The sequence below is a fragment of the Choloepus didactylus genome, chromosome 15 (genome assembly GCF_015220235.1).
Source record: "Choloepus didactylus isolate mChoDid1 chromosome 15, mChoDid1.pri, whole genome shotgun sequence".
Classification (NCBI taxonomy): Eukaryota; Metazoa; Chordata; class Mammalia; order Pilosa; family Megalonychidae; genus Choloepus; species Choloepus didactylus.
The window spans coordinates 8681558-8708577 of NC_051321.1; the positions used below are offsets into that span (position 1 = coordinate 8681558).

The 27020-nt window shown below is 40.3% G+C and overlaps 1 protein-coding gene across 4 annotated transcripts in view; it reads left to right on the top strand.

The window, feature by feature from the left end:
• EEF1AKMT2 (EEF1A lysine methyltransferase 2) overlaps window positions 1-27020 on the top strand; it is a 78337-nt gene that overhangs the window by 14309 nt on the left and 37008 nt on the right. For 2 of the 4 annotated variants that reach the window (XR_005211865.1, XR_005211867.1), the window contains 3 exons: window positions 1432-1539; window positions 4347-4563; window positions 7249-7436. Coding sequence is in view for 1 of the 4 variants with exons in the window: in XM_037804524.1 (XP_037660452.1) it covers window positions 1432-1539; window positions 4347-4563; window positions 7249-7343 (420 nt within the window). In the remaining 3 variants the exon portion in view is untranslated. Of the gene's footprint in view, window positions 1-1431; window positions 1540-4346; window positions 4564-7248; window positions 8436-12617; window positions 12847-27020 lie in introns of those variants that run through there. The other 2 variants (XR_005211866.1, XM_037804524.1) reach the window with 2 other exon arrangements.

Genomic DNA, 27020 nt, shown 5'->3' on the forward strand with positions numbered 1-27020 from the left:
TGTTTTTCGGTTCCATTGTTCCTTTGTTCTTTGTTGTAGTTTTCATTTCTTTGTCAGAATACTTCAACTTGTCATTTATTTCAGTTATTTTAAAGTCTGTTTCTGATAATTCCTTAATTTGGATCACCTGTTTCTAATAGCTTTAATTGCTTTAAGTTTTGATCATTTATTGTTTCCTTGAATGCCTGCTTATTTTTCTGAGTGCCATAAATTGAGTGGGGAAAACGTTGGAGATAGTTTGAGGCTCTGAATGGTAGGTCTAGGAAGGCTTCTATGAATCGTACTGAGGAATAAACAGGCTTGGAGAAGAGGAGACTGCTAAGAGGCAATTGAGAGACTCATCCTGGGTGCTAGGTCTGATAGAGAAGGAATTGTGGGGAAACTGGGAGAAAATGAAGATCTAGAAGAGTATGGAGTGAGATAGCGAAAGGGTGGAGGGGGTTGGGGTCAAGGAATAGAACATTAAACCTGAAGATTAAAAAGGAAAATAATCAAAGGGAGCAAAAATGGTCTGGAGAAAATAATTGGTTTAAGTGTTACTTTTAGATTTGGGTTGAAAAGTCTAGGTTAAGTTTTCCTGGGGGGATATTAAGTTTTGAAGGAAGTAACCATTTAGCAAATGGCACAGGTTGGGATGGGGAGGTAGGGGCATTGCAGGCTATACTGTATTTTGCAACTGCTTTTGTTCTTGGAATTTCCTTTGAAATTACTTTTTGCCTGATTGGTGTAAAAATGCTGAAGCCTGGTTTGGTTAGGGGGTATAGGTGAAGGCCAGAAGCCACCATGTTTTTGCCACAGGCTCTAGATGGGTTCATATGGCTGGTAAACAGGACTGGAGGTTTAATCTCAAAACTCTTGTGCATTTTCTTTACTCTTTATGTGTGTTAATATCCTCTCAGCATACCTCACAGGTTTTTTGTATAGCTCAACTGAAATGTATGAAATGTTTCAAAAACCAGAAAATATTATACAATTGCATAATTTGTAATTATACTGAAGGGAAATTTTATCAAGAACTTATTACATATATATTTAATTTATCCATGTAATTTAATTGTGTTAAGTAAAATATATGACAAATTTATATGTGAACTGGAGCATATCAGCATCAGAATTTAGTAGTGTATTTTTCTGCCTGAGGGCTTATGCATGTATTTTCATTATCTGAGAAAATGGATTTCCTTTAGAAAAAGAAATCAAATATTATAAAAGCAAATGAATTGTCACATTATATAAATTTAAACTTTTGGTTTCGATTTAGATTCTACAGTAAAATTTAAACATTGTAGACTTTTGGATATTATATGTCATTTGATCGGTAACAAAAATAAAACAACCCAGCCCTAAAGGAATATTATAATTCATAGGCAAAGCAGCATTTTAATAAAAATTATATTAAACTAAAGAATAAAATTATTTCTCTGTCTCTAGGCAAAATTTGGTTTCTCTGATATTACTGGGATTGATTACTCTCCTTCTGCAATACAGCTTTCTGGAAGTATTATAGAGAAAGAAGGTTTATCTAACATTAAGTTGAAGGTAACTAGTTATATTATTACTATTACTGTTATTTTTTTAATTAATAAAAGTTATGAAGTATGTGTTCCATGAAAGTACTTTAATTTGCTGACATTTTTTGAACTCATATCAATTAAGGATCAGGCAAAAATAATCCAAATTTAAGCTTTTTTTTTTTAAGTAAGAAAATCGTCAGTCTCATCAATTTAGGGGAGAGTTATTTTCTGTTCTTTCTCGTGTGCTCACGCTTTTCTCATGTTCACAAACACATTATAATTATTGATTAACCAGATGAAAAAGTTTAAAGTATGGAGTAGTATAATGTCCCCAAAGATTACTTAGTTTATTTTTGTGTCCTATGGTTGTTGAGGAGAGAATGACTCCTAAATTTATATTTCTAGCCCAGGTCTCTCCTCTGAGCTCTAGAATCATGTAAAAAAACTGCCTATTCTACAGTTGCACTTGGAGACCTAAGAATCTCTCAGCTTAATTCGTTCAAAACAAAACCCTTGGTTTCTTCCTCAAACCTGCTTTCTCCTAGTCTTTCCCATTTATGTTCTACTGTTCACCCTCTTGCACTACCCACAGCTCCAGGAGCCATCCTGGATTCTTCTCAGTCCTTTAAATCCTATATCCAGTTCTGTTGTTTTTATCTTCAGAGTATACCAGGTATATGATCACTCCTTGATGTTTCCTCTGCTGTTTTCCAAGTCCACTTCACCACTCTTCCTGCCCAGACCACTAGAGGAGCCTCCTCTTTGGCCTCACTGTTTCTACTCTGTAAATTAGATTGTGTTACTTCCCTGCTCACAGTCCTCCATGGGTTCTCTATTGCCCTGGGAGAGGTTTCTTGTTCTAGTTTGCTAATGCTGCGGAATGCAAAACACCAGAGACGGATTGGCTTTTATAAAAAGGGGGTTTATTTGTCTACACAGTTGCAGTCTTAAGGCCATAAAGTGTCCAAGGTAACACATCAGTAATCGGGTACCTTCACTGGAGGATGGCCAATGGCATCCGGAAAACCTCTGTTAGCTGGGAAGGCATGTGGCTGGCGTCTGCTCCAAAGTTCTGGTTTCAAAATGGCTTTCTCCCAGGATGTTCCTCTTTAGCAAGCTTGCTCCTCTTCAAAACATCACTCACAGCTGCACTGAGTTTCCTCCCCCGCAGTCAGCTCATTTATATAGCTCCACCGATCAAGGCCCACCTTGAATGGGCGGGGCCACACCTCCATGGGAACATCTCATCAGAATCAGTAGGCACAGCTGGGTGGGGCACATTCCAAGCAAATCCAACCAGCACCAAAACTTCTGCCCCACAAAACTACAAAGATAATGGCATTTGGGGGACACAATACATTCAAACCAGCACATTTCTAAACCCCTAACCCAGCCTTAATAGCCCCTCATTTCTTACCTCTTTCTTCCTTTTTTAACAATACCCCAGTCCTGTTTGTTTTCTTTCTGTTCCTTGAACATGCCAGATTGTTCTCTGAGTCTACCTGTTGCCTTCTGCCTGCAATATTCTTGCTCCAGATCTTAGCCCCATTGGCTCATTCTTATCATTCAGATCTCTGCTTGAGTTGTTACCTAATCTTAGAGAGGCCTTTCCTGACCACGTTTGCCAAAATACTTCTCTTCTTAGTCACTCTCTGTCTCATTACTTCATTTTCATTTTCTTCATGGCACTTTACCTGAAAATATTTGCTTAGTTTATTTATTGTTTGATTTTCCCTTTATTGAATATAAGATATATTTATATACACATACCTACAGGGACCTTTTCTGTTCTGTTTACAGTTATATTCCTGGTGCCTGAAAAGAAGATGCGTATAATAGATGCCTCAGAAATATTTGTTGAATAAATGAGATTTATACAAGTATTTAGGATGAGGAAGCTTTTTCAGAGTTCGCTCTTTAGAGTGGTAGTTTCATTATTTTGCTCTAAATATCAAGATACTTTGGATATGAAGGAGGGGAAAAAAATTCAAATTAAATAGACATAAAACCCACATTTTTAAGTCAAGTGATAAAAGAATTTTTAGATAATACACCATTTAGGATTACTGTATTAAGTTTGTATGAATAATCACAAGCTAATTGCTTCACTATTTTTTCATAGTAGCTTTTCTGAATTAGGTTCATTGGTAAATTATTGTGACTATTTTACAAAATTGAAGCAGACCACTATTTCCGATGCTTATTAGGTATCATTAGGTTACTGAAAGTGAATGAGATGATGTATGACTTTAAAAATCTAAATTGTATATTTATAAAATTAAGTAATTATGGTTTAAACAGCCGTTTCATTTCTTAATCTTTATACCAGTCATTGGATCCACGAGTAGCTTTGTAAGCTGCAGAACCAAATAAAATGAACTTTTAATTTACCATGTTGACTTTAGTTCACACAATTAAGCTAAAAATAAACAAGCTCAAAATCTTTCTAGTGATCTCTTTGAGTTCCAGATAAATTCTGTCATTTTGAAAAATATGTCAGATATTCTACTTTTTGACAGAAACACTTTTCATAAACCAGGCTTGTATACTCTATAATGTGCTGATACTGTTAGACAGTTCACCTGGCTTTGATTTGTTTCCAAATTTGTTCAGATTTGGAATATCCAGGAAACACTGTCTCTCTTACTAGTCTTAGCTTTAATGATCTTGTAATGAAACACACAAGAGTTAGCTATAAAGTTGAAAGTGCGTTTTTAAATGTGAAGTGTCATAATTAATGGCTTTTGTATATAATCTTTTACAGGTTGTCATTTAGATTCAATAAAGATTGTGTGTTAATAGTTCTCACATAGATACTGATTTTTAATATAGGTGGAAGACTTTTTGAATCTTTCCACAAAGCTGTCTGGATTTCATATTTGTGTTGACAAAGGAACTTTTGATGCCATAAGCCTTAATCCTGACAATGCAATTGAGAAGAGAAAGCAATATGTGAAATCTCTTTCTAGGGTGTTGGAAGTGAAAGGCTTTTTTCTAATTACCTCATGTAATTGGACCAAGGAAGAGTTGCTAAATGAATTCAGCGAAGGTAAACGCTTATATGTTGTTTAAACATGCGTGTATTTCAGCTTTAATGCAGTTAAATGGGATTTTTTTTTTTTTTTCTTCTTTGGTGTTACAGTGTTTTCCTTTTCTCTTTGTGGAGATTGCCTGCTTTTGTTCTCTGTTAATGACTTTAATAACATTGGTTGAGATCCAGGATACTTTGTAAAATTTTCCAAGAAATCCTGACACCTGACACTGACATGCTACAATCTATGAGCTTGCAAATATTGAGTTTTTCTTTATTTAAACCTTACAGCTGTTAGAGAATCAAATAAAAAAGAGCACATATACTGTGCCTTCTGACCTAAGTGTACTGACCTACTAGTGAATGTAATAGTGCAAATGGAAGTTGTATTTTAAAAACTCTTCCATGATGAGAGTGTTAATTTTATACTTTGTCTTGCTAGTGGTCATTTAGATATTTAAGATTTGTCTTCTCATTTTCAGTGTATATAGAACAATTATTTTAACATTGCCAGAAACAAAATGTAGGAAATTGATAGTAGAAGCATTACCTACTAATTCTTGAGGAAATCTTCTCTATCTTTTTCAAATTTGGTGCCAAGGCAGGATCTTCTTTTGTCCCATTACCAAAACACAACTAGTGTTCTGTCTAATAAATGGAGATATTGTGAGAATTGAGACTATGATCTATACATGAAATATTTTTAATTCTTTGGGAGACTGTTCTGTGCATGTTTTAAAGAATATTTTTTTTTCTGCCAATTTATTCATGCAGGGCATAGGCATTTCTGGACAGTATCTTGAGAATTCATCTGTTACTAGTAATTTGCTTGTTTTTTCCTTAGAATCCTGTTCAGATTATTATTATTTTTTTTATAGGAATGGGAGGAAGTTTTAGTATTGAGTATTAAGTAAATTATTATGGTACTAAATATTTGGTTACATTTTGAACCTCAGTGGTCACAAGCGAATGGGAAATGAACTATCTCAAGAGAGCAGTTTTACAATGCATTTTTATTTATAACCAAATTGCATGCACCTTATCTTAAAGTTTGTTCTCTTTTTGGTAATATGGGAATAGGCAGTAGGAGGGAGAACACTTAACACATGTCCTTTTGTCTGCAGTCAATGGCTTTGGCGGGTTATATAACTTAAAACCTCATGTGTTCGAGGCTTGAAACGTGAGCTTGTGGCTTCATTACTATTGCCTCTGGAAAACAAGAAGTATATGTGATTTATTGTCTTTTATTTCAAGCCATTAATTTTATTATCTTCCATGTTAAATTTGTTTCCTTTAAAACTGTTGAGGCCACACATATCAATAGTTTTTCCCTCTTCCTGAAGCTTGACAGCTTTAATAAATGCTCAAAGTTACACTGCATCAGGCAAGTTCCTTTCTTGTTTTTTAAATACAGGTGTTCTCTTTTACCCCTGGAACCATGAGACAAAAACATGTTTGTCTGTCTTTGATAATGAGGAACAGACCTTAGCCTGCTAGAGAGTGCTTAAAAATGTGTCTGTGTTTGAGAACTATTGAGTCAAGTCTTTATGTTCCGTTTTAGGGCTTAATACAGAAAATAAATAAAATGTTACAACAGGAAACATTAAAGGCATAATTGTATACAACTGACATTTTTTGGGCATGAATCTCTTAGAAATGGAGTTAGATACAGGACACTAAAAGAATAGGCCACCATGCATCACTGCTGAGGGTCTCGTTTGCTGATTTAGTCAAGATTAGCCTCCGAGTTTCTTTTTGCATAGAATAAAACTTGGCTTCACCAAGCTTTTAAGATTCTTTGCTTCTTTCCTTATTTGAAATGTAAGTGTTATCTAAGATTGTCAAAGTGGATCTTCCATTTTCCCTTTATAGCCATGTTTTAAAACACTTAGCCTCCTTATCTGTTTTGGTAAAGGTTACTTGAATTAGAAATTAGGGTGTTCTAAGGGTTACTTAACCTTATTATAACTGCTGACTTAAAAAATCATATCTTTCTACAAAAGTAATCCCAATTCATTATGAAAAGAACGGAAACTATTAACAACCACAAGAATAGTTAATATTGCTCATTATCCATCAGCAGAATACAACCACTGTTAATGTTTTGATGTATTCTCTATTAAGATGTAGTAACCCCAATTCTATGCAGGGTTGAACCAGGGAGTTTAGAGAAATGAGTAGTCATTCACCTTAGCTCCATTTGGGTTTTCACCTTTGGTTGCAAATTCATTTGTATTTCCAAATAACTTAGCTTCTCTGTGTTAAGTGCTTTTATATGTGTGATGTGGATTAATTGAGTCACTACCTATAAAATTGTTAAAACAGTGCCTGGCACATAGTAAGAGCTCAGTGATTGAAACTGCTGCCTACAGACTAGGTGGTGAAGTGGGCTAAAGGAGAGGCAGAGGTGAAGGAATGGTAAACAGTAAGTAGAGGAAATGGGGGATGGATGCCTCCTTTCTGCAATTTGTTTTTGGTCTTGTTTTGAGTTTATATCTTTTTCGATTCAAAAGGGTTTTTGGGTTTACACACATATGTCATTACCCATGTAGTAGAATTCAAAACATTTAGAGTGAAATTTAGCCACAATTAAATTTGGAATCACATAGTGTTATAAAGGGGTTGAAATTACAGCCTTAGTAAGTATTTGCCTTAAATGTGCCATTCAATCCCCAGTAAAACTATTTTAATTTTGTCTGACAGGATTTGAACTTTTTGAAGAACTGCCAACACCTAAGTTCAGCTTTGGAGGCAGATCTGGAAACAGTGTAGCAGCATTGGTATTCCAAAAAACATGAGGCTTTTCCTTGGACAAATGCAGTTAGGTTTTTTAAGAAGCTACACATCAAAGTAAACCTGACACAGAAAATGAAAGTGCCAGTAATTGCTTAGTAAGTACATGGGATGCGTACATTAAATGTATATGATGGGATGATAAAAAAGCATGAGGATGTAAGTGCTTGTGTTATAGGGATCAACTAAGAATAATTTTTAATTTTTTAATGTATTTGAAATGTAAATATTTTTCTTTTTGATTAAAAAAATGTCCTGTAATTGCTGAACAGTTTACAGACTTTACGGCAGTAAATATATTGGCAGAAAACATGTACTCTTGATTTTTGTGCCTTGGTAAAGTGGCATTGAATAATAGCTATTTATGAAGGCTTGACCAAACTATTCCAGGACCAGAATAATAAGCAAATCAGCTTTTTTAGTGTTTTATTATATTATTTAAGAAATATAACTAATAGGAAACACTATTTTGGGTCAAATATTGGTAATGGTGGTTATTTTTAAAATTATTTAACACTTGGGAAAAGCCCCCTGGCCATGAAGTACAAAATTAAGCAAAATTAGAAAAATGTATCAGTTGATTAAGCCTGTTTCCTGTGGCTCATGGTCTTTAGTGCACTGTGAGGGATAAACAGGAAGTGGAAGGAAAGAGAACTGACAAATTGCTGTATGTTAGGCACTGTGTTGGGTTCTGTTATTTTATTAAATCATCGTATTTTTCCAGTATCTTTTTGAGCTATATATTACTTATTCCTGTTTGTATGTAAAAAAAGTTAGTAAGTCTATGACAAGTCAAGTTACTTCTACAAGGTCAAACATCCAGTCCAGGATGAAGCCAGGATTCCTCTCTGGGTTAATCTGGTTCCCTTCTCTTTCCATGGCATGTTCTGCCTCCCAAGTGCCAACTCTCTGCCTTTGTGGCATTTACAGTTCACTTGGCTAACCAGGACTGGTACATTTAAAATTGAGTTAGACGCAGGATATGACTCCCAGGTGAATTTGGACCCGGCAGCGTGAGATTGAGAACATCTTCTTGACCAAAAGGGGGATGTAAAATGAAACGAAATGAAGTTTCACTGGCTGAGAGATTCCAGATGGAGTCGAGAGGTCACTCTGGTGTACATTTTTACTCACTGTATAGATAACCCTTTTAGGTTTTAATGCATTGGAATAGCTAGAAGTAAATACCTGAAACTAACAAACTGTAACCCAGTAGCCTTGACTCTTAAAGACCATTGTATAGCAATGTAGCTTACAAGGGATGACAGTGTGATTGTGAAAGCCTGGTGGATCGCACTCCCTTTATCCAGTGTATGGATGGATGAGTACAAAAATGGGGACAAAAACTAAATGAAAATAGGGTGGTGGGGGGGATGATTTGGGTGTTCTTTTTTACTTTTATTTTTTATTTTTCTGATTCTTTCTGGTGTAAGGAAAATGTTCAAAAATAGATTGGGGTGATGAGTGCATAACTATATGATGGTACTGTGAACAGTTGATTGTACACCATGGATGATTGTATGGTATGTAAATAAATCTCAATAAAACTGAATTTAATTAAAAAAAATTCAGTTAGAGAAGTTGGGTGGTTATTTTTATTTTTATTTTTTATTTTTTTTTTTTTTTTGGGTGGTTATTTTTAGAAGCATTGTGGCTGCTTGTTAGTAACAGGTTCAGTCTATGGACTATCAGAAGAATAAGCCAGCCAACTCAGTGTCATGCCATTCATTACTCTTTGCCATCTTCCTACTTGTCTTAAAAGACTTGCCCTTACTATTCCCAGAAAGGAAGAACTGAATTGGGCCATTCTTTGAAAGGACCGTGTAAGTTATATAAGCCCTTAGGAATATGGGAACAAAGATACTCTAGTTAGGAGCTAATTAACAAGAAAAAGTTTATTTATTAACATTTTTGAAAGATAAAGTTTATTAATACTAATGCTGATTTGTATTTGGCTAATAGTGTAATGTTGAAGTCATAATATGAGATTTCAAAAAATTGTTAAAATTTTTGATGATTTTCAGCTTCTTGAGCCTGCTGGGTTATATCGTTAAACTAACAGAATTTTTATTTGGCAAATGTTACTCCAGTTATGAGTAAGTCTCCCACTATGCCACTATATCCTTTTTCTTTTTCTTTTTTTTTTTTGATGGGTGGGTCTTTGATTTAGATCAATATGGATAACCTACCATTAACATTTCTTGTCTAAGATAGCTGAAGACAGAATACATTTATATGAACTTTCAACAAAAATAACATCTTTGAAAAGATTTTATTTTAAACATGTAAAAAGTGAGAAATTATTAAAATATATGCAATTTGAACTTTTAAAAGAATTGTGTTGATTTTTCAAATTAAACGTAGGCTCTTAAACCATGTATATGAATATTGTTTATATGTACCTGTTTATATAGTTTTACAATATATTGAGAAAATCTAGTCTTTGTTGCTTTTTCCCATTAACATACTTTGATTTCATATACAATGATACTATATAAATACTTCTTTAGAATTTTGAGTTGTTAATTATATGCTATTTTAAATCACCAATCCAATAAAGTAGTCTGTGTGGCCAGACTGAGATGTTGATTTTGATTCACAGATAGCTTGGAAAAGTGAAAAGCTCCTTGAGTCCCTGTGGTGGGGCTGTTTGTTCCACTTGCAAAGATGAAGGCTTTTTTTTTTTAAATCATGGAGCTATTGATAAGCTTAGGGAAGGAGGGAGCTGTCTCTACTCAGTTTAATGCTGCAAGAAACCAGCCTCTTAGGAGTTGAAAACAGAACAAATGGAAGACCCAAAAACACTAACAAGAAATTAATATTTCCAATAATACAAGCTGTTAAAAAAAAGCTGTAAATGTCCCTAAGTTACTGAAACAGTTGTACATGCATTATTATTAAACTTAGTGTTGTTGAATCGTATGAATATGAGGGTAGGTAGATGTGAAAGAAATCAAGCAGTTACGAAAGGGGGCAGTAATTCAAGTAGTGAATGCTGTTTTCTCTATGTAAGAAGTTGGAATAGTAATTTCATTTCATCAAAAGACTTTTATTTTGAGGAAACTTGTTTGAAATGCAAACGAGATTTCTCTGTGGAGCCTGCCCAGAATTGTTGCTCTTCATTATGATGTTATTGCTGCATAACAGGCCACTTCTGTGTGTAGGAAGTGCGTATGCAAGTCCAAAGGGAATTGAGCCCTGAATGGGCGGGTTGCACCAATTAACAAATAGAAAGTTTTCAGAACATTTTGTTTTAAGCCAGGTGTACAAGTTAGAGTTGCTTTTTGGGACTGGCATTTATGCATAAGAGGATCAAACCTGACACTACTCTTGGCAGCTTGACTAAAGCCATTTTAAAATAAGTACAAACTGTCTTTAAATGATTTTTTCTCCCATTGTTGTAGCAATGAGCTTGTCTTTCTTCTGCCTCTGTGATATGCAAGCAATCTTCTGTTTATTTTGGGGGGAGAAGGGAGCTAAACATATACAAAAGTCTTTATATGTTTTTAGTCTTTGTGTGAATATAATGCTTCCATTCACTTATGATTTATTTTTAAACTCCTGTGATACTGTAATGTGGTGCTGTATGCTGACCTTAATTCACATTTCATTCTGAGTATAATAGAAACCTTAATTTTGAAGGAACCTATATTAGTAATTAAGTTTAGTTTGGCCTTGAAATTATTTTCCTTAAATTGGTATGTGGAGAAATTGAGTACCCCATCCTATGTTGATAGGATCCTTAATTTTTCTCTTAAATAATTTTACATTATACATTTATATCTGTGTATATGTATTTGTTTGTGTATATGTGAATGTGCACATTTCTGTGTGTGTATGTGTGTGTGTCTGTTGGCCTGCAATGAAAATATGTGCAAATGTGAAAAATCAGTTGGTCTCCAGGCCAGAATTTTGCTGCTCTGGGGGAAGACCTGGGTTTGATTTCCTGTTTCTGGCTCTGTGAGCTACAGTGTGTGGGCTCCAGAGACAGCATTCTGCTCTGAGAACAAGAGACTAAGTGTCTTGTATTTCCACAGTAGGAACCCCTTGCTAATTGTGAGGGGTGTCGACGGGCTTGAAAGGAGTCTTGTCTAGTACACTTTGCTGGATGAAGTTTGTCCATGACCTAGGCAAGGAAGGGGAGGAGCATGGTAGCTTGAAGGACACGTGCATAGTGGGAAAAAATTAGGAAATCCTCATCACTTCTTAGTTAGGCAGGAAACTGAGATGTCCTTAGAAGGGGGAGCTCAAGAGCATGTTTTATTAACAGTTAATAGAAGAAAATTAATGCTAATTTATTCTTCATACACACCATGCAATTTGTTAGAAAAGTGAAAGAATAGTTTGAAGTTCTTTGGTCAATTGATAGATTCCTATGTTAGGGGTATAGAAATGAAACTCAACATTAAGCAGACAAATACCCAAGCCCACAGGCTACATAAATGCTGAATAAAACCAGCTCTACAATGGAACTCTGAAAAGCGAGGGGTAAGAAGCCTAATGAATGATTGAGTATGACCTTGGTAAAATCCCTGGAGTGTTGTTGAAAGATCATTCATTTCCAGCTTAGATGTCAAGATGGGCTCCAGTAACCAGAAAAAAAGAGAGCTTGAGTTGGTACTTACTGAGTTTTAAAAATCTTTACAATGCAGTGCATTAGACTAATCATTAAAAGAGCGTCTCTAACTGAATTTTGAGCTGTCACTGTGTGGATTTGTAGTTTAGGCCCCGGGAAGCCATACTAAAAAGATAGGAATAATTTCCAAGACCTGAATATATCAATATCCTGCTTTTTTCTATAGTAGAACTTCAAAAACTGGGATCTGTGGGCTGCTGGAATGTACTATTGTCATGCTGATACCATTGTAAGAAAGACTTAAAACCAAGGGATCAATTGTGCCCTGAAGTATTTGCAAATTACTTGCCTAGCTTATTAGAGGAAGACATTAAAAGATATAAAAATTTACATTTTTAAGTGGCCCATCCTGAAGAAATGATAAATCCAACCATGTTATGTTTTTAAATATGTATTTTTATTCTTGCATCAGGAAGATTAGTATTTTAGTGAGTGATCTTTATTGTGCATGCTATCTGGAAGCATTTTAAGAAAATAGAATCTAATGCATTTGTTCCTTCAAATTCCTAAAAATTTACACATGAACCAGCAATTAGCATATCCTAGATATTATCTGAGGAGCTTAGAAAGAAATTTGAAAATTCTCTGGTTGAACAAGTGGACCGTGAACTGTATTTCTCACTCTTGATTAACATTCTTGCAGACAAAGAAGTTTATTATCCTGAGTGATTGTAGAGGGATAGACAGACGGCCGGCAGGGTCCTGGCTCCCCTGCTCTCGCTTCAGCTCAAAGAGGGCAGAGCTGGAGGAAGAGGCTAACGCCGGAGAGAAGGGTGCTGCTGGTTCACATTTTTCTTCCAACCTTCCTCCCGAATAAAAATGTCTTTCCTTTGTTCCCATCTAATTTTAGTATATCCTGGTTAAAAAAATGTGAGGATGAAAAATGTGAAGATGATTTCCAACCGTGGAACTTCAGTGGGGTGAGGGGGGCGGGGTAGGAGGGGAGAAGAGGAGAGGAAAGAGCAGTTTACATTCCATATCCTTCTGCATCTAGCCCCTACTCTGTTGATTTTGGTAATGAAATAAATTTAGATGCACTGGAGCAGCAGTAATTAGGTTTTCCTTCCATGCCCTCAACAAGAAGCCTAGTTGGAGTCTGAACGGGAAAAATCACAGTATGGTATTTAATAAAACATACTGGGCTGAAATAAAAAGCTGTAATGCAGATTTTGGAAGAAAGGCCTGAAATTGTGAGTGAAAACTACATGTGTTATTTATAAATAGAACCTTTGAGGACCATTTGTGTTTCACTGAAACTGCTCTTATGCTGTTGTTTTGAATGAGAATATTTGTTGATTTTTGAGAAGCATTCATAAGCAAGGCATACATGTCTAAGCTGTTTCTCCCTTCTGAGGCCTAGAAGGAAAGAGAGCCCAGTTGTGTCCATTAATTGATAATATAGTTTGTTCAAGAGATAGGACGGAATTCCATATGGCTTGGTAGTTGGAAGTGCCAATTGTCTGGTTGTTATTTAATTAAAAGGTAACTGGATTAAACTAAGAGGGGAATTCTGCATACTGGACCTCACAATGAAATAAGTCTTTCTTTCTCAAAGATTGTTTCATTTAGGGATCTGAGGTTTCCTCTTGGAAACTGATAAAGAGGTTCTCTAACCGGAAGTGAGAGAGAACATCTCATTATTAAATCCATTTAAGTAATGATTTAATTTACTGAACTTGAAATATCAGATTATTTTCTGAACTTGAAATTTAGTTTAATTTATTTTGGTTCTTTTCATTTTATAGTATCAGATAATTCATGCTTAAAATCTGCTAAGTAATGGACTAGATATCAAACAGAAATTAAAAAAAAAATAGTTTTGGAGAAAACAAATGACCTTGGCAGGTTACTTTCCTTTCTAGGCTTCAGTTTTTATGTCTGTGAAACAAGTGCATTTCATAGGTGATACTTAAAATTCTTTTCTACCTTTGAAATTGATTGAGGTTTAGAGAAAGGCCTACACAGATTTCCAGCATATATGGGGAATTTAAATTGTCCATTTGTTAAATATCACTTGTCAGATAACTATGATTCTTCTATACCATGGTATCTATAAAATATGAAGTAAATGAACCTATAATAAAACATTTGGAGCAATCGGATGAGTATTTTTCAATCTAAAATCTTTCTGCAATGCTTTGTTAGATTTTAGATTTGAATATTGATTGTCTCTGATATTTATTTGATAATTCAGTATGTATTCATTTGACCTTAAGCTGTTTTATCCAAGGAACTCGGAAATATACATCTAAATGTTTAGTCCACTTCCATTTTATATACAGAAAGATTAACTGGAGCTCAAGACTCGGTTTATATGCAAAATTATGACCCTCTGAAGGATCTCCCTAATTTGGTTTTTCCCTGCCACAAACACATGTGAACTACACACTACATGGCTATATGGATCCCCATGCTTGAGTATAGCATTTGGGTCTGCTCTATGTCCTTGTCTCTGTAACTGCTTATCACCGCCCCCCTCCACGAAACTGAAGCATGCTAAAGGTGCTAGCAGAGTGCCTCAATACTTATTTAAGGTTGGTTTCTTTTCCATCTGTTTCTTTGAAGCAGCGTGTATAGTGGAGAGAGAAGCAGTTCTGTAGTCCCTATCTAGTAGGTTGTGAATATTAAATGAAAAAATACAGGTAGATTCTTAGTGCCTTCAGTGCCAAGGGAATGTTCTTTCCTCTAAGGACCCTTCTTCCCATTGGAGCTAATATGTTTAATTGTTCAGGAGTTTAACACTCAGTGCCACTGAGTTAATGTATTCAGTTCTGTGGTGAGGTATTTGTACTTTAGGAGTGATTAAATTAGTGAATATAGGAGGAGGAGTGTACACGAATGAGAGGGATAGTTTAGAACATGTGGGCCTTTTGGAACTTATTAGAAAAAATCATACCATATAGTTCCTTCTTTGTATAGGGCTGCTACTGAAGCACCCTTTTATTTAGTTAAAGTGAAGAGCAGATATTATAATTAAAGATTTTCAGGAAATGTCCTTTATTGTGTGTTGCTGCAGACTCTAAGAATTCCCTGCAGGTTTAGATCATTGTCTAAGTGGTGATTGTTCAGTAGTAAATTCAGTAATAAATGTAGGTGTGGTGGGGAAAATGTTATGGGGTTGCATTTTTTAATTGAAAATAAATGGGCAAGGATACCTTCCTTCATTAGGTGGGAATGCCCAGGCATTATTCCAAGTGACACCAAGCGAGGGAACCAAGAGCAGAACCCCAAATGATTATGCATAAGGAAGTTGGTAGCATTGGGTTTAGGGAAAGTTGTTGAGTTGGATTTGGGTCTTTTACTGACCCTTTAGGAAACACTGGGCTAGGATTTTAGAATTGATTTCCATTTTGCATCATGTAGATTTGATTTATTTGATCCTTGCTGTAAATTGAATTAACAGTGCCATTCACAGTGGCATTTTAAAGTTTGATGTTGAATAGTACTTCATCTAATTCTACCTTGGTTTGTAATGGAACTGACAGTACAGTATGTAAAGTACAGTAAATCAGTTGTTTATGCTAGTCTAGAAAACACTGGGCTTTCAGATCTGTGTATTTAACATTTCTGTTGTGGTATTTAACCATCTAAGTGCCTGGAGTGCTTAGTGTGACTGTAGAAATCCTGGCTGGAGCAGTCCTGCCTTCTCTAGTTAACCTTAAAGAGCTGAAGTCTTGAACCATTTTAAGACAGCCCTACAGAGATGAGGTCAATGAGATATGATGTGCAGCATTAGGACAGAACATAATCAAAGCTTCGTTACTTTAAATTAGGTAGTTTAAGAGTACAGTGGTTGAATAATTTGGTTTTGATCGAGTTCTTTTGTTTTTTTTTGTTGTTATGTGCCTTTGTGTAAGACAGAGGAGTTGTAAACTATTTAAATTGCAAGGCAACTTTTCATTCATATTGATTCATTTCTATCTCAGATGTTGTTAAACTACAGCCACACATACAGAATAGATGAGGTTCTGTTCCTCTTATATACAGTAATGGAGGATTGCAGATGAATTAAAACAAAAGATCTTTGCTTTTGGTTAATATAGCTGATACAGAACTGCAAAGGAAAGTTAAGAAATTCCCAGGCTAGCATCTAGGGCCAACGCTCTTTTCATAGTACTCCCAGCAATGTTCTATCTAGAGGCTCCAGAGACTCCTATTTTTCTTGATACCTTCAAAGGATTTGTTCTTTACATTGGGTGTTTAAAGCCTGTGAAGTCACAAACTGTATTGAGTTTAACATTTTCCTCGCTACCTAATGAAAATGAAATTCATTGAGTTTCATTTGGGGGGGGGGGATAGGGAGGATAGTAGTAGCTTTGACCCTAACACTAGGAATGAATTAAAAATAGATTTTTCTTGAGGCAATGACTTAAATGGCAGAGAGTTGACAGAAGAGGAAAAAATAAGTTACATTTTGGCCTTGCATCTCAAATACTGAATTCCTCTAAAGAATGGTATGTTGAAACCTTTATTCTTTGAGTTTCCATTTAAAGATGATACCATAAACATTTAGCCTGCACATGCAGCTGAAATATTTTCTAGATTGAATTCAATGTATAGCAATATGAAAATATTGTAATTTGTTTTTAGCAATGTTTTTGGCAGAGTAGCTGAGGCAAACTAAGTTATGGGTGACTAACCACGTGATGTGACAGTAATTAGAGTCTACTTCACCTAAGATCTGAACTAGATCAAGGAAAACCCAGAAATCAATTATGTTTTTAAATCTTAGTAATAGAATAATAATAAAGGTTTGATATTGCCAGTAACTTTGAATGCAGATAATGAAAAGTCCTCATTACTTCTTCTTTTTCTTTTTTTGCTTTTTACCAAGCGTAAATTTTTCACTGTCTTTTTTCATGCTTGTGTTTTCGTGTAGCACATAACACCAATAGCTACTGTTAACGTTGCAAAAGAAAGAAAAAGAACCCCCGCCCCCCCAAAAAAGGTAATAGTGAATTGAAATGAATTTTAACTGTTGCTCTGTTCCTTTTAGCTTACTTTCCCCAGAGCTCTCCCAACCAGTGAGTTGCAAGCGTGACATTTGCGGTGTTTTCAGCACCTGCCAACTTGGAAACCAGGGTTTGTGCTCAGGACTTAGGCTTACAACCCACACTTTGTGGTGCACAATGCCGACCCAGCTGGCATGCTTTCGAACCTCAATGGTGCTAGACATTCAGCTACAAAGCTGTGCAGATTCACATGTGCTGATTTCAATAGTCATCCCCTTCAAGCCACTTTCAACTCTTATTTCCTATCAGAGGAGTTAGACTGGGAATCATTAAATTCACTGCTGTGATTATTTTTCAATGAAAAAGTTTATTTAGTTGAATTAACAAGTATATTTTGTCTTTAAGAACCAAAGTGCCTCTTACAAAAGGTATATCTATATATATATATATATATATATGAGTCCAGCCAGAGCTATAACTCCTTTTCATCAGTGGAAAGGTTTTAGACCACCAGATAAAAAGAACAGAAAGGAAAGAACAGAAGGGTTAGTGTGTCATAACATACTTATGGGCTGTTAGTTGTAGTTGAACCATAAGTTTGGGAAAGATTATAGAACTTTTGTTTTCTGAATAAGATCCATATAAGGAAAGTGCTTCCAGGATAGGTTTAGAATTTTGGTTTCCATCCATAACCAAAAATTTCCCACATTTTCCAAAAAAGTGTATTTTGCTAGATTTTTTCAGATTTTTTCTTTGAAAATACTCAGGTAGATTTGGTGATGACTGTCTTCCCATAATCCATTATATACAATTTTAAAAGGTTCTGCTTTAAAAAAGACCTTTTCAAATGTAGAAGAACAGTGTGAAATGTGAATGACTGGCTTTTAATACAACAGTTGTGACAAAGAGGCCATGGCTTTTGGAAGCTGAATAAAGGGGTTAATGCACATGCATCTGCATACCGCTCTTGGGTTCAGTGCGTGACACATTTGGTGTTTGTTTAGCTCACTCTGTTAGTTGAAAAAGAGTATTACGTTATTTCTCAAACCGGTTTATAATATTTTAGGGGTGAGCTCTTTTTGCAAGTATAGGTACATACAGATTTGATGGGAAAAACGAACAACATTTATTGGCATTTGTCAACTTCAAAAGTTACTTCTTTGTTAAAGACAGAGAAATAAAACACCCACCGACCAACTACCCAGGACACCCATTAGTGTGTATGAAAACCCAACCTTTACCCTCCTTTGCACAAATGTGCTTAGTTGAATACTTTTATTAGCTTGTTGATACACGTTATAGTTGGTTACACCCTTTCTTAATAAAATACACCCTTATTGTCTCCTCTTGCCTAAAAGCTTTACACTTGGAATGGGGAGCTCTCAGGTATAGAATGATACTCAGTTTCAGTCTGGCAGTCTATGTGGATTGTGAGGCATACCGTGCACACACTATTCCTTCTTTGCTAGCTGGCCCTGCTTTGAGGAAGCCAGGAGACCCAGTGTTGCTGTTTTCTTCTGGGGTTTCTTATACTGGTCTTGGAGTAGAGATTTAGTAATCCCTGCATTCTGTCCTCCCTGGGGTGTTCCATGGCATAATTAGGTTAATGTTGGTCTGTGATAATGGAAAAGTTACAGATGATTATTTTTGGATTATTTATGGATTTATCCCTAAATTGGCCTGTGAATTTGTGTTTAGGTGTCTGGCCAGGCTCTAATTCTAAATCTGGTACTGATTTGGTTTTGAATGTTTAGGATTGGACAAAGGAAGTTTAGTAGTCCTCCCTCCCCCACTTGCAGTTACATTATTTTAAATCCAGAGTTTGACTGTTCTGAATTGAGCAAAACTCTGTTAACAAGCTGATGGATAGGATTCTTATAATCAAGAACTATGGAGTATAGCACTAAAAAGCAGGGGTGTTTTATAATACATCTGTAAGACATTACATAATGTGGGAAGAGCGTGTAGTTGGAAGGTTAAGTGACACAGGCCTTAATGTTTATATTTTTAGCCTTTGGAGAGTCAAATTTAGAAAATGAGAAATAGCTATTCATTGCTTAGTAGCACAACCTCTTAAGCGGCTCTTTTAGTTTTCTGTACACTCTCAAGAAAGCCCGAGAACCAGAAAAACAGGCTGCTTTAAGTTGGAAAGGAGGCGTTACAGTCAAGGAGCTTGCCATAACCACAGTCCTTGGAATTTAGTGAGTCTAAAATCATCCTGAAAGCAACAAGAATAATGGTTGCAATAATTGTTTCCAGGCCCAGGACCCCTGCCTGCATCTTGGATTTTAAGTTGACCTGATGAGCAAGTGATCGTAGGAATAAACTGAACGTTTGCCAGCAGGAGTCACTCTAGGCCTCCTAATAAAAAGTTAGTAAATTAAACTATATCCTTCAAGTCCTCAAAGGCTAAAGTTATACTCTGATAAGATGGCATTAGGGAAACATTGATGTTTTTCATTAAGTGTAGCAGCATTCTCAGATTATCCCTTGTGCCTGTCTGTGAAACCTAGGAAGACTTGATTCTAGATTTTCTCAAAGTTGGCTCTTGATACATTTTTTTAAAAGCAATGTCTACTGTTAAGGATTTCAGAATCTTAGTATCCTGTATATTAGCTCTTAAGGGCTTTTTAGAATGAATTGATTATATCCTGCATCATCTATTTGAAATAAATAGACTCACATCCTTTCCACTGATTGTTGTCCATCCTAAGTTTGCAGCAGAAATGACTGGAGTGAGCTGTAGTTAGTGTGAAAGGAGATGTTAGCTCATGCTTTTCTGAAAAGAATGGGTCCATTGTGATGAAAAAACTGAAATATTTCAGCAATAGCCATGATACTAGTTTCCCAAGTGCACACAAGCTCAAGAAGTTAGTTGTTCATTTATCTTTGATACTGGGATTGAAACATTGGATTAAAACCAATAAAATGTTCCTAGAAGCAACAGAAAAAGTTTGTTGATTTATGAATAGAACTACTCAAATGGCGTCGACACAATCCATGTAAAGTAATGAGGTATTTTGTTTTTTGGCAAAGGAGAACACAAAACAGGAGGAGGGAGTTCTTTTTAAAACCTCTCTTAAAAACTCTCTTTTTGGATACAACGTCAGTAAAATAACATACACCAGTAGGAAGGAGTAATGGGAAACCTAGGGCTTCACTTCACAAGGGAAACAATTCCCCTCCCCCAGGTAAGCAGCACAATGAAAATACTCTGCTTATTCTATCAGGGTTACATTCCTGAACTTAAGTCAACATCCTAAGTTACAGAACTAAACACGCTCTGACTCTGCTTAGCAACCACAAATCCTTCCTTCAGCAGTTGCATACATTTTCGATGTGGATTCTGAAGTACACATTCCTTTATTTCGATCAGCGCCCCGAGTTAGGAAACCAGCGCTTTATTTTCCCAAAGTGTGACAACACTTCCACGGCCCCCCTTCCCCGGCTGCCTTGCACTCCACTGAAGTGATCGTTTCTTTAAGATCTGAACCCAACAACCCGGAAGCCGGGCATCTGAAGCCCACGCGGCCCAGGGTTTTCGTCCCGGCGGGTGGAGAGCAAAGCCCGCAGGGCTCCTAGCTCGGGGCCCGGACAGCCGCGGGGCGCTGGCGGCGCGGCGCGGGCCGGGGGCCACTTCCCGCGTCCCGGGGCCTCGCAGGCGCGAGCTCGGCTGGCAAGACGCCTTCCAGCCCCGCCGGCGGCGCGCCGCGACCCCCCCTCCACTCCCCGCCCACCGGCGGCTGCGCGCACAGCGCACTCGCCCGCCCGCCGCCGCCGCACGCCGCCCGGCCCCTGCACGCCGCCGCCGCGCCGAGCGCCGGGGCCCGCGACGCCGCCGTCCGCGCGTACAGCGCCCGGACCCAGCCACACGCAGCCGCGCTCGGGCGGCCCCGCGGCGGCGGCGGGCGCGGGCGGCCCTCCCGGGGCCGGTTAAAGGGACGAGTTGCAAACAGTTCAGGAAGTGACAAGCCGATTTCCTCCTCCCTGGGAGCCGGTCGGTACAAAGCGCTCGGCGCCGGTAGGAGAGCGTGCGCGCGGCAGACGCGCGGCGGACAGCTGGACGACTCGCGAGCCCGGTCCGGAGCGCCCGCCGCGCACAGTAAGCGACCCCGGTGGCGGCGGCGGGCCGGCCCCGAGCAGAGGTGCTCCCGCTGAGCGCCTCGCGAGCTGGTCCCGGCCTCTGGCTCGCGCGCGCGCTGCAGTCGCCTTTTTTAGGTTGCCGGTTCCCCCTTATTCCGCCTTGATTCGCGGTGGTTCGGGTGGTTCTCGGGGCGCCGAGCCCTGAGCCGCCCATGCAGGCGTGAGGCTTGTCAGAGCGTAGCCAGAGGAAACAAACCAGCCCTGTCGCTGCGAACAAGTCTGCGCTTCCCCGGCTGCGCCCGGGGCTGTCCTCTCCTCCGCGTCTCAACCCGAGTCCCGGCTTGCAGCGGCGGCAATAGTCCGAGCTCCGGGAGCGGGCCCCGAAGTTCCCGCATCGTTTGGAGACAACTCTTTTGTTCGCGGAAGTTTGCGTTTGCCACCCCCGGGCTGCGGGCGCTCGGCGGCTGCTGGACCAGCCGGGGCGCGCACGTTGTGGGGGGGGATGGTGTGTTCTGTCTGTGTGGAGGGCGGTCGCCCCGGGCTTGCGGAGTGGGGGCGCTCGCGCCGGCGTGGCTTTTGCACATGGCGAGAAGAGCCGTCCGGCTCAGGCACACTGGTCGGGTCACATTTTTGCCAGTCCTTGGTTTGCAAGCCCATGGGAGTCGGGCTCCTTGCTCGGGGTTTCTCTCGGATGGGGTGGGGGCGATGGAGTCGAGGACACTCAGAGTCCGGGGAGGGCCCTTAGTTTTCGGTGCCCCCAGTGTTTCCTCCGGTACCCCTCAGCTCCCCACACCCGCCCGGGGACTTGGGGAACAATGCTCCGGGCGCCGCACTGGATTGCAGAGCATCGGCGGATCAGTAGGGTCCCTCGCCTCCGGACGCCCCCTGAAGCCGGGCTCCCTCCATCTGACCGCCCAGGTTCATTAACACGTACTGGACTTAGTGCGATGGTGAACAAAGAAAAGCTCTTTGCAGCATTTGATGAATGGGATTCTGCCTCCTATAGGCCACACTCCGAGTCTTCCATACGTTACAGCCCTCGGACTCGGTGTTGGGAAAGTAGTTCCATGGTGGGAACCCCGGGCAGGGCATTTCTGCCACCGCCTTGGCGCTCGCCTTGTTAGAGCGAGTGCAGTGGAACCGGGCTGCTGGTGGTTCAACAGAAACACGTTTGTTGAATTGTTGGGTGGTGAAGAGGGACTGTTTCCTATTGACTGCTGCAGGAGTTGGAATGGCATTGTTTATTGATCTAGGAAGCCCGACGAGCGTCTTGGGCCGCTTGCAACATATCAGTCGACTTCCAAATGACATGCTAGTGTAAGTGTCCCCTGCCGTTCCCTGTCGGAAGTGGGGTACCTCTTTGCTTCAGCTCTCCGGGTTAAAAAATGCCACCTGGTTTCAGGAGGGAATGGAGCCAGTAGACCCTGTGAAACTCACAGTTCCTGCCTTGGCCAGGTTTTGGTTTCATTTTAATTTAGCCATTTAACAGTAACTTGTCTTAGTTACAGTTTTGATACTGAATTGCAGCTCTACTTTTTTTTTTTTTTTTCCTTCCTCCCTTAGTTGTGGACATCTAGATAAACGGAAGACAGCAACTGGTCCCAGCTGACAGGCCCCTTTTAGTGGGAGAAGTTTGAGTCAAGCTCAGGGATAGGCAGCCCTTGGCCCGGTATGGGAACTGGGCTGGGTTCTTGAGGTCCTGCCCTGCAGACCTCAGATGGTTCTCCCCCTGCTTCCAGGGCGCTTGCAGGCTGCCATGTCAAGGAGAGGCAAGGGGAAGGCCGGCGCTGTTCTCTGAGATGCCCCTCCAGAGAACAAGTAATTTTAAGACCACTTCAAATAATTTTGTCCACGGACTTTTTTTTTTAACTTCCCCTCAGAAGGTGATATTGGTGTGCAATCATTTTAACATCAAAGACAAATTTTAAATAAAAGCCAGTGGTATCATTGCTGCAAAAGTGGACTTGGATGTTCCAGCCCTGTCAGGAGAGCATGCCACCGTTCTGACCAATAATGTTTCAAATCAGCGTCTCCCTTGTCTTTTCAGCCTAAGGTGTGGCACACGGAACAGTCTGGAAGTTGGTAAAGAGCTTTAAAATGCCTTCTTGTCTTTACGGTGGCTGCATTTAATTGGCATTTAACAGGAAGCCCTGATGTTGTTTCCTGGGCTCTTGCCCTCCACATTGCTTAGTCTTTTTGTCTCCTCTTGGTTTCTTTTCTGTTGAAGCCTGGGGGGCTGGGTGTCCTTTAAGTGGGTCCAGTGAGCAGGCACCTGACTCTCATAGATGCTAAGGCAGGTCTAGCCAGCTCTCCTCCCATCAGGAGGCTGGAGAGGAAGGGGGGAGCCTTATTTGAAAACTGGGAACTGGCAGCAGAGGACGCTGCGGAACAATCTGGTGTGTCTTTTCTGAGCTCTTTAAAAAAGCACACCCTTCTGCCCCTGCTTGATGCAAGGGGCAGTGAAGACTGAGCAGTGGGCCTGTGGTCCTTCCTGCTGCTCAGTTGATATCTTTTCTGGCCAGGGTGACTTACTTGAGTTAAATTGCACACTGTATTGAAAACTTTTGCTCTTGACCTTAAAAATAAAAGGTGGGGGGGGGGGGGACTGAAACAAGTGAATCCTCTGATCAGCTCATCCCCCATCATCACCACCACCACCACGGGCACCTTGCTGATATGTAATAAGAGAAACCTGCAGGCATAATTTGTTATGTAATATGCTGATAATACAAGTTTCAGTTTTAGATGGAAACCAGATGTGGAGGGGCTCTCTTTAATTGATCTAGCACGGGGGAGACTTTAATAGATTAACTAGCTCTGTGCACCCCAGAGATGATAGTATCATTATTATTAATTGGGTTTTGACTTGGGAGAATCCCCAATTCGGGGCTTTGGGGCTGGTTTTGCCTTTTGGCTTCTCACTTTGCTGCAGCTGTCCTTTTTTGTCAGACTCTTCCTCTCCTGAAAGAACCAGTTTGTTGCCAACACGAAGCACATGGCCAGCTCTGGCGGGGCTCCACACAACTTAGCCCTGCTGGGTCAGACTCACCCCCTCCCTTGTCCGGCTGCTGCCCTGTCCCCTGCCCCCCCCGGGAGGGTCTGGCCGAGGGACTCGGGTGCTGCCCGAATGTTGGCTGCTCTTACTCACCTCCTTTCTGAAATGTCAGATCGTGCAGGGCGAGGTGCTGTTTAAACTTGTCCAGTGAATACTCTTTCCAAAATCTTCGAAGCTTCTCTGATTAGTTTGTGTTTGTTTCCTGCCTGCCTTTCTGAGGGTTCTTTCTACATGGCTGAGTCACCTTTACGATGGCCCAAGGTTGGGGACTGCACTGTACTAGCTGGCCCCATTTGCAGCAGATGCTGATGGTGCGGAGACATGCTTAGAACATTTTTTTGTTTGGGCACAGTTTACAGTCACGTGATTAGTGGCCACACCATTGAAAAGTATATTCAAAAGCCATTTACCGTTCCCTAGGGGTCTTCTGATGGTGAAGGAATTTTCTTTGCTAAGCAACTTTGTTTTAAGGTGACTTCTTTGATGCTTAATCCAAACCTTCTGTACGTGCAGTTTGGGATCAGGCTTTGGGCTTTGGAAATTGTGGGTGGTGGTCTTGGGGGGCCCTGGCCCATCTTAACCTTATGGGTTCTTGTACAAAAACGTTTGCCGAGACCCTGAGCAGCACAGGCAGTGCTGTTGCCAGTTAGGACATGAGGAAATCTTCCAGAGGAAACTTGGCTTCAGGATGTCTTAGGGGGTGGGGGTGGGGGGGGGCGGGGAAGGCTAGGGCTGAGGACAAGATTTTTTTTTTTCCTAGCAGGGACTGGAAATACTTGAGCTTTTTAGAAAAAAACAGAAATGTCCTTGCTACAGCCTTCCTTTTTTTTTTTTTTTTTTTTCTTTTTGTGTTGAATGTGGGTTGATTGAGAGGGGAAATGGTGATGGGTGGGTCTGAAAGCAGCCTTAGGAACCCAAGCAAATAAAAACACATTTGAAGGACTCTGGCAGATTTTGCATTTCAAAGGGTCTACCTTGTAGAATTTCACATCACGTCAGGGGTTAAGGAGAAGTGTGACAGTCCCCACTGCTTCTTTAAGGTTTCTCCCTCTCTCCTGCTGTGGGGGCTGTGCAGGGAAGCTGCATTTGGCATGGGGTGGGGGTGGGGGGTGGCCAGACCACGTTGGAATATCCTGGGAACAGCAGTGCCTCTTAGGCATCTGCAGTGTCCTGGGCGGGCAGGGAGGGCAGGCTGATCCTTCGGAGTGAAGGGAATGTTGCCACGGTGCCACTCTCGGGAGGCTGAAAGCACATCAGGTTTGGTAGGCAGCCCAATTGACCCCAGAATGCAGTGGTGGGTTAACTACTGGCTGCTTCTCTCTGTTTTATTCTCCCATTAAACAAAGAAACAAACTTTCTCCCTTTGCTGGTATAACATAGTTCCCAAGTTCTGAAGATTCAAGACCATAAAAAGTTGGGTGCAGCTGAAACGGGTGCAGATTGTCTGCATAGCCTCTGCCCGCTTCCCAGCTGGAAGAATGGCAGCACCCACTGGTTGGGCAAAGCAGTCTGCAGTTACAGCTGATGAAACAGAGACTCAGAGAGGCCAAGTAACTGGCTGAAGACCACACAGCCAGGCTGAATAGCCAGTAGCACTCTCCTGGTCTGCCTGGCTTTAGAGCTTTCTTGCTTCCATACACTGTTATCAGTGTGTTTGAGATAGAGGCCCTGGGTTCTGTTTTATCTCAAATGATAAATTTTGTTTAGTCTTGTTAACACCACAGGGAAACTTAGAAATTTAAACCACCTCTTTCCTTTGCCCCTCCCTTTCCTTTGCCCCTCCCTTTCATACACTCCCCTGTTGGGGAGTGATTGGATTCGTGTCTTCTCTATGAGCAAAGGCAAGGCCTCAGTTGGGAAGATTGAAATGTTTTGCTTCATCCTTACAAAAGGCAGATTCACAAGAAAATATAATTATTCCCAGTGACCTTTAGGGAGAAGCAGGAAATAAATCTGTCCACTCACTAGAAGCGTCACCATGTAGTCACATCCCATTTTCCATTCAAAGAGGTTTTTTAAAGTGTTTCCAACTTTTCTTTTTTTGTTTCGGGTGTTTGTGATTCAGATGTCTCAAAGTAAATGGTTTTGTGATGCTTGCCACCCCAGTTTTGTACACTATCGTGTTTCATGTAAATGCTAAAGTAATGAAATAACTAAACAATGTTGTCTGTGCTCTAGCATGTGGGAACTTGGCGTGCCCCAGCCAGGGCTGTGCAGGGACCCTGCCTTCTGTGCTCAGCCAGAAGGCTCTTTGAGGGTTGGTCCTAGTGTGTGTGTGTGCAGCATGTCCATGTCCAGCAATACCTGCCTGGCTGCGTATGTTGCCCTTGCTGCCTCTTAAGATTTGTGGGACAGGGCTGGAACCCTAGTGGTCTGAGTTTCTAGAAGCTAGAATCTAGAGCAGTGGTTCTCAACCTTCGCTGTACCTCAGTTTAAAAACCCGGACACCCAGGCTGCACCCTGGATTAGTGACGTGAGAGTCTGGGGGAGAAGGGGTAGGACCCAAGCACTGATTTTCTTTTTAAAAAACTCCCAAGTCGGTCCTGTTGTTAACCAGAGACTGAGGAGTGAGGGCTGGAGTACACCCCACGCTCCCCTCGCCTCCCTCAGCAGAGGATGGGGGACCTCATGTCCACGAGGGGAGCAAGCTCCCTGGGATTTTCAGCTTTGGCCCTGTCTTGGTGAAGGAGGATCTGAAAGGTCTCCACCCATGGGCAAAGTTCCTGATGTGAACGTCAGCTGCCTGCCCAGGTAGTTCCTCTTCCTACTGGGCCAGGACGTGGGCACCTCCCTGCCGGGTGCAGTCCGGCCCCTTCTTTCTGGCTCAGAGGGTGCAGGCTTTATGCAGACTCTTGAGTCTGGGCCATCCTCAGGCTCTACCTCCTCCCCAGCTGGGTGGTCTGCAGCTTCTCGTTCTTTCTGGGGGTTTGGCACATGGTGTCCCTCGGGTTCAAGG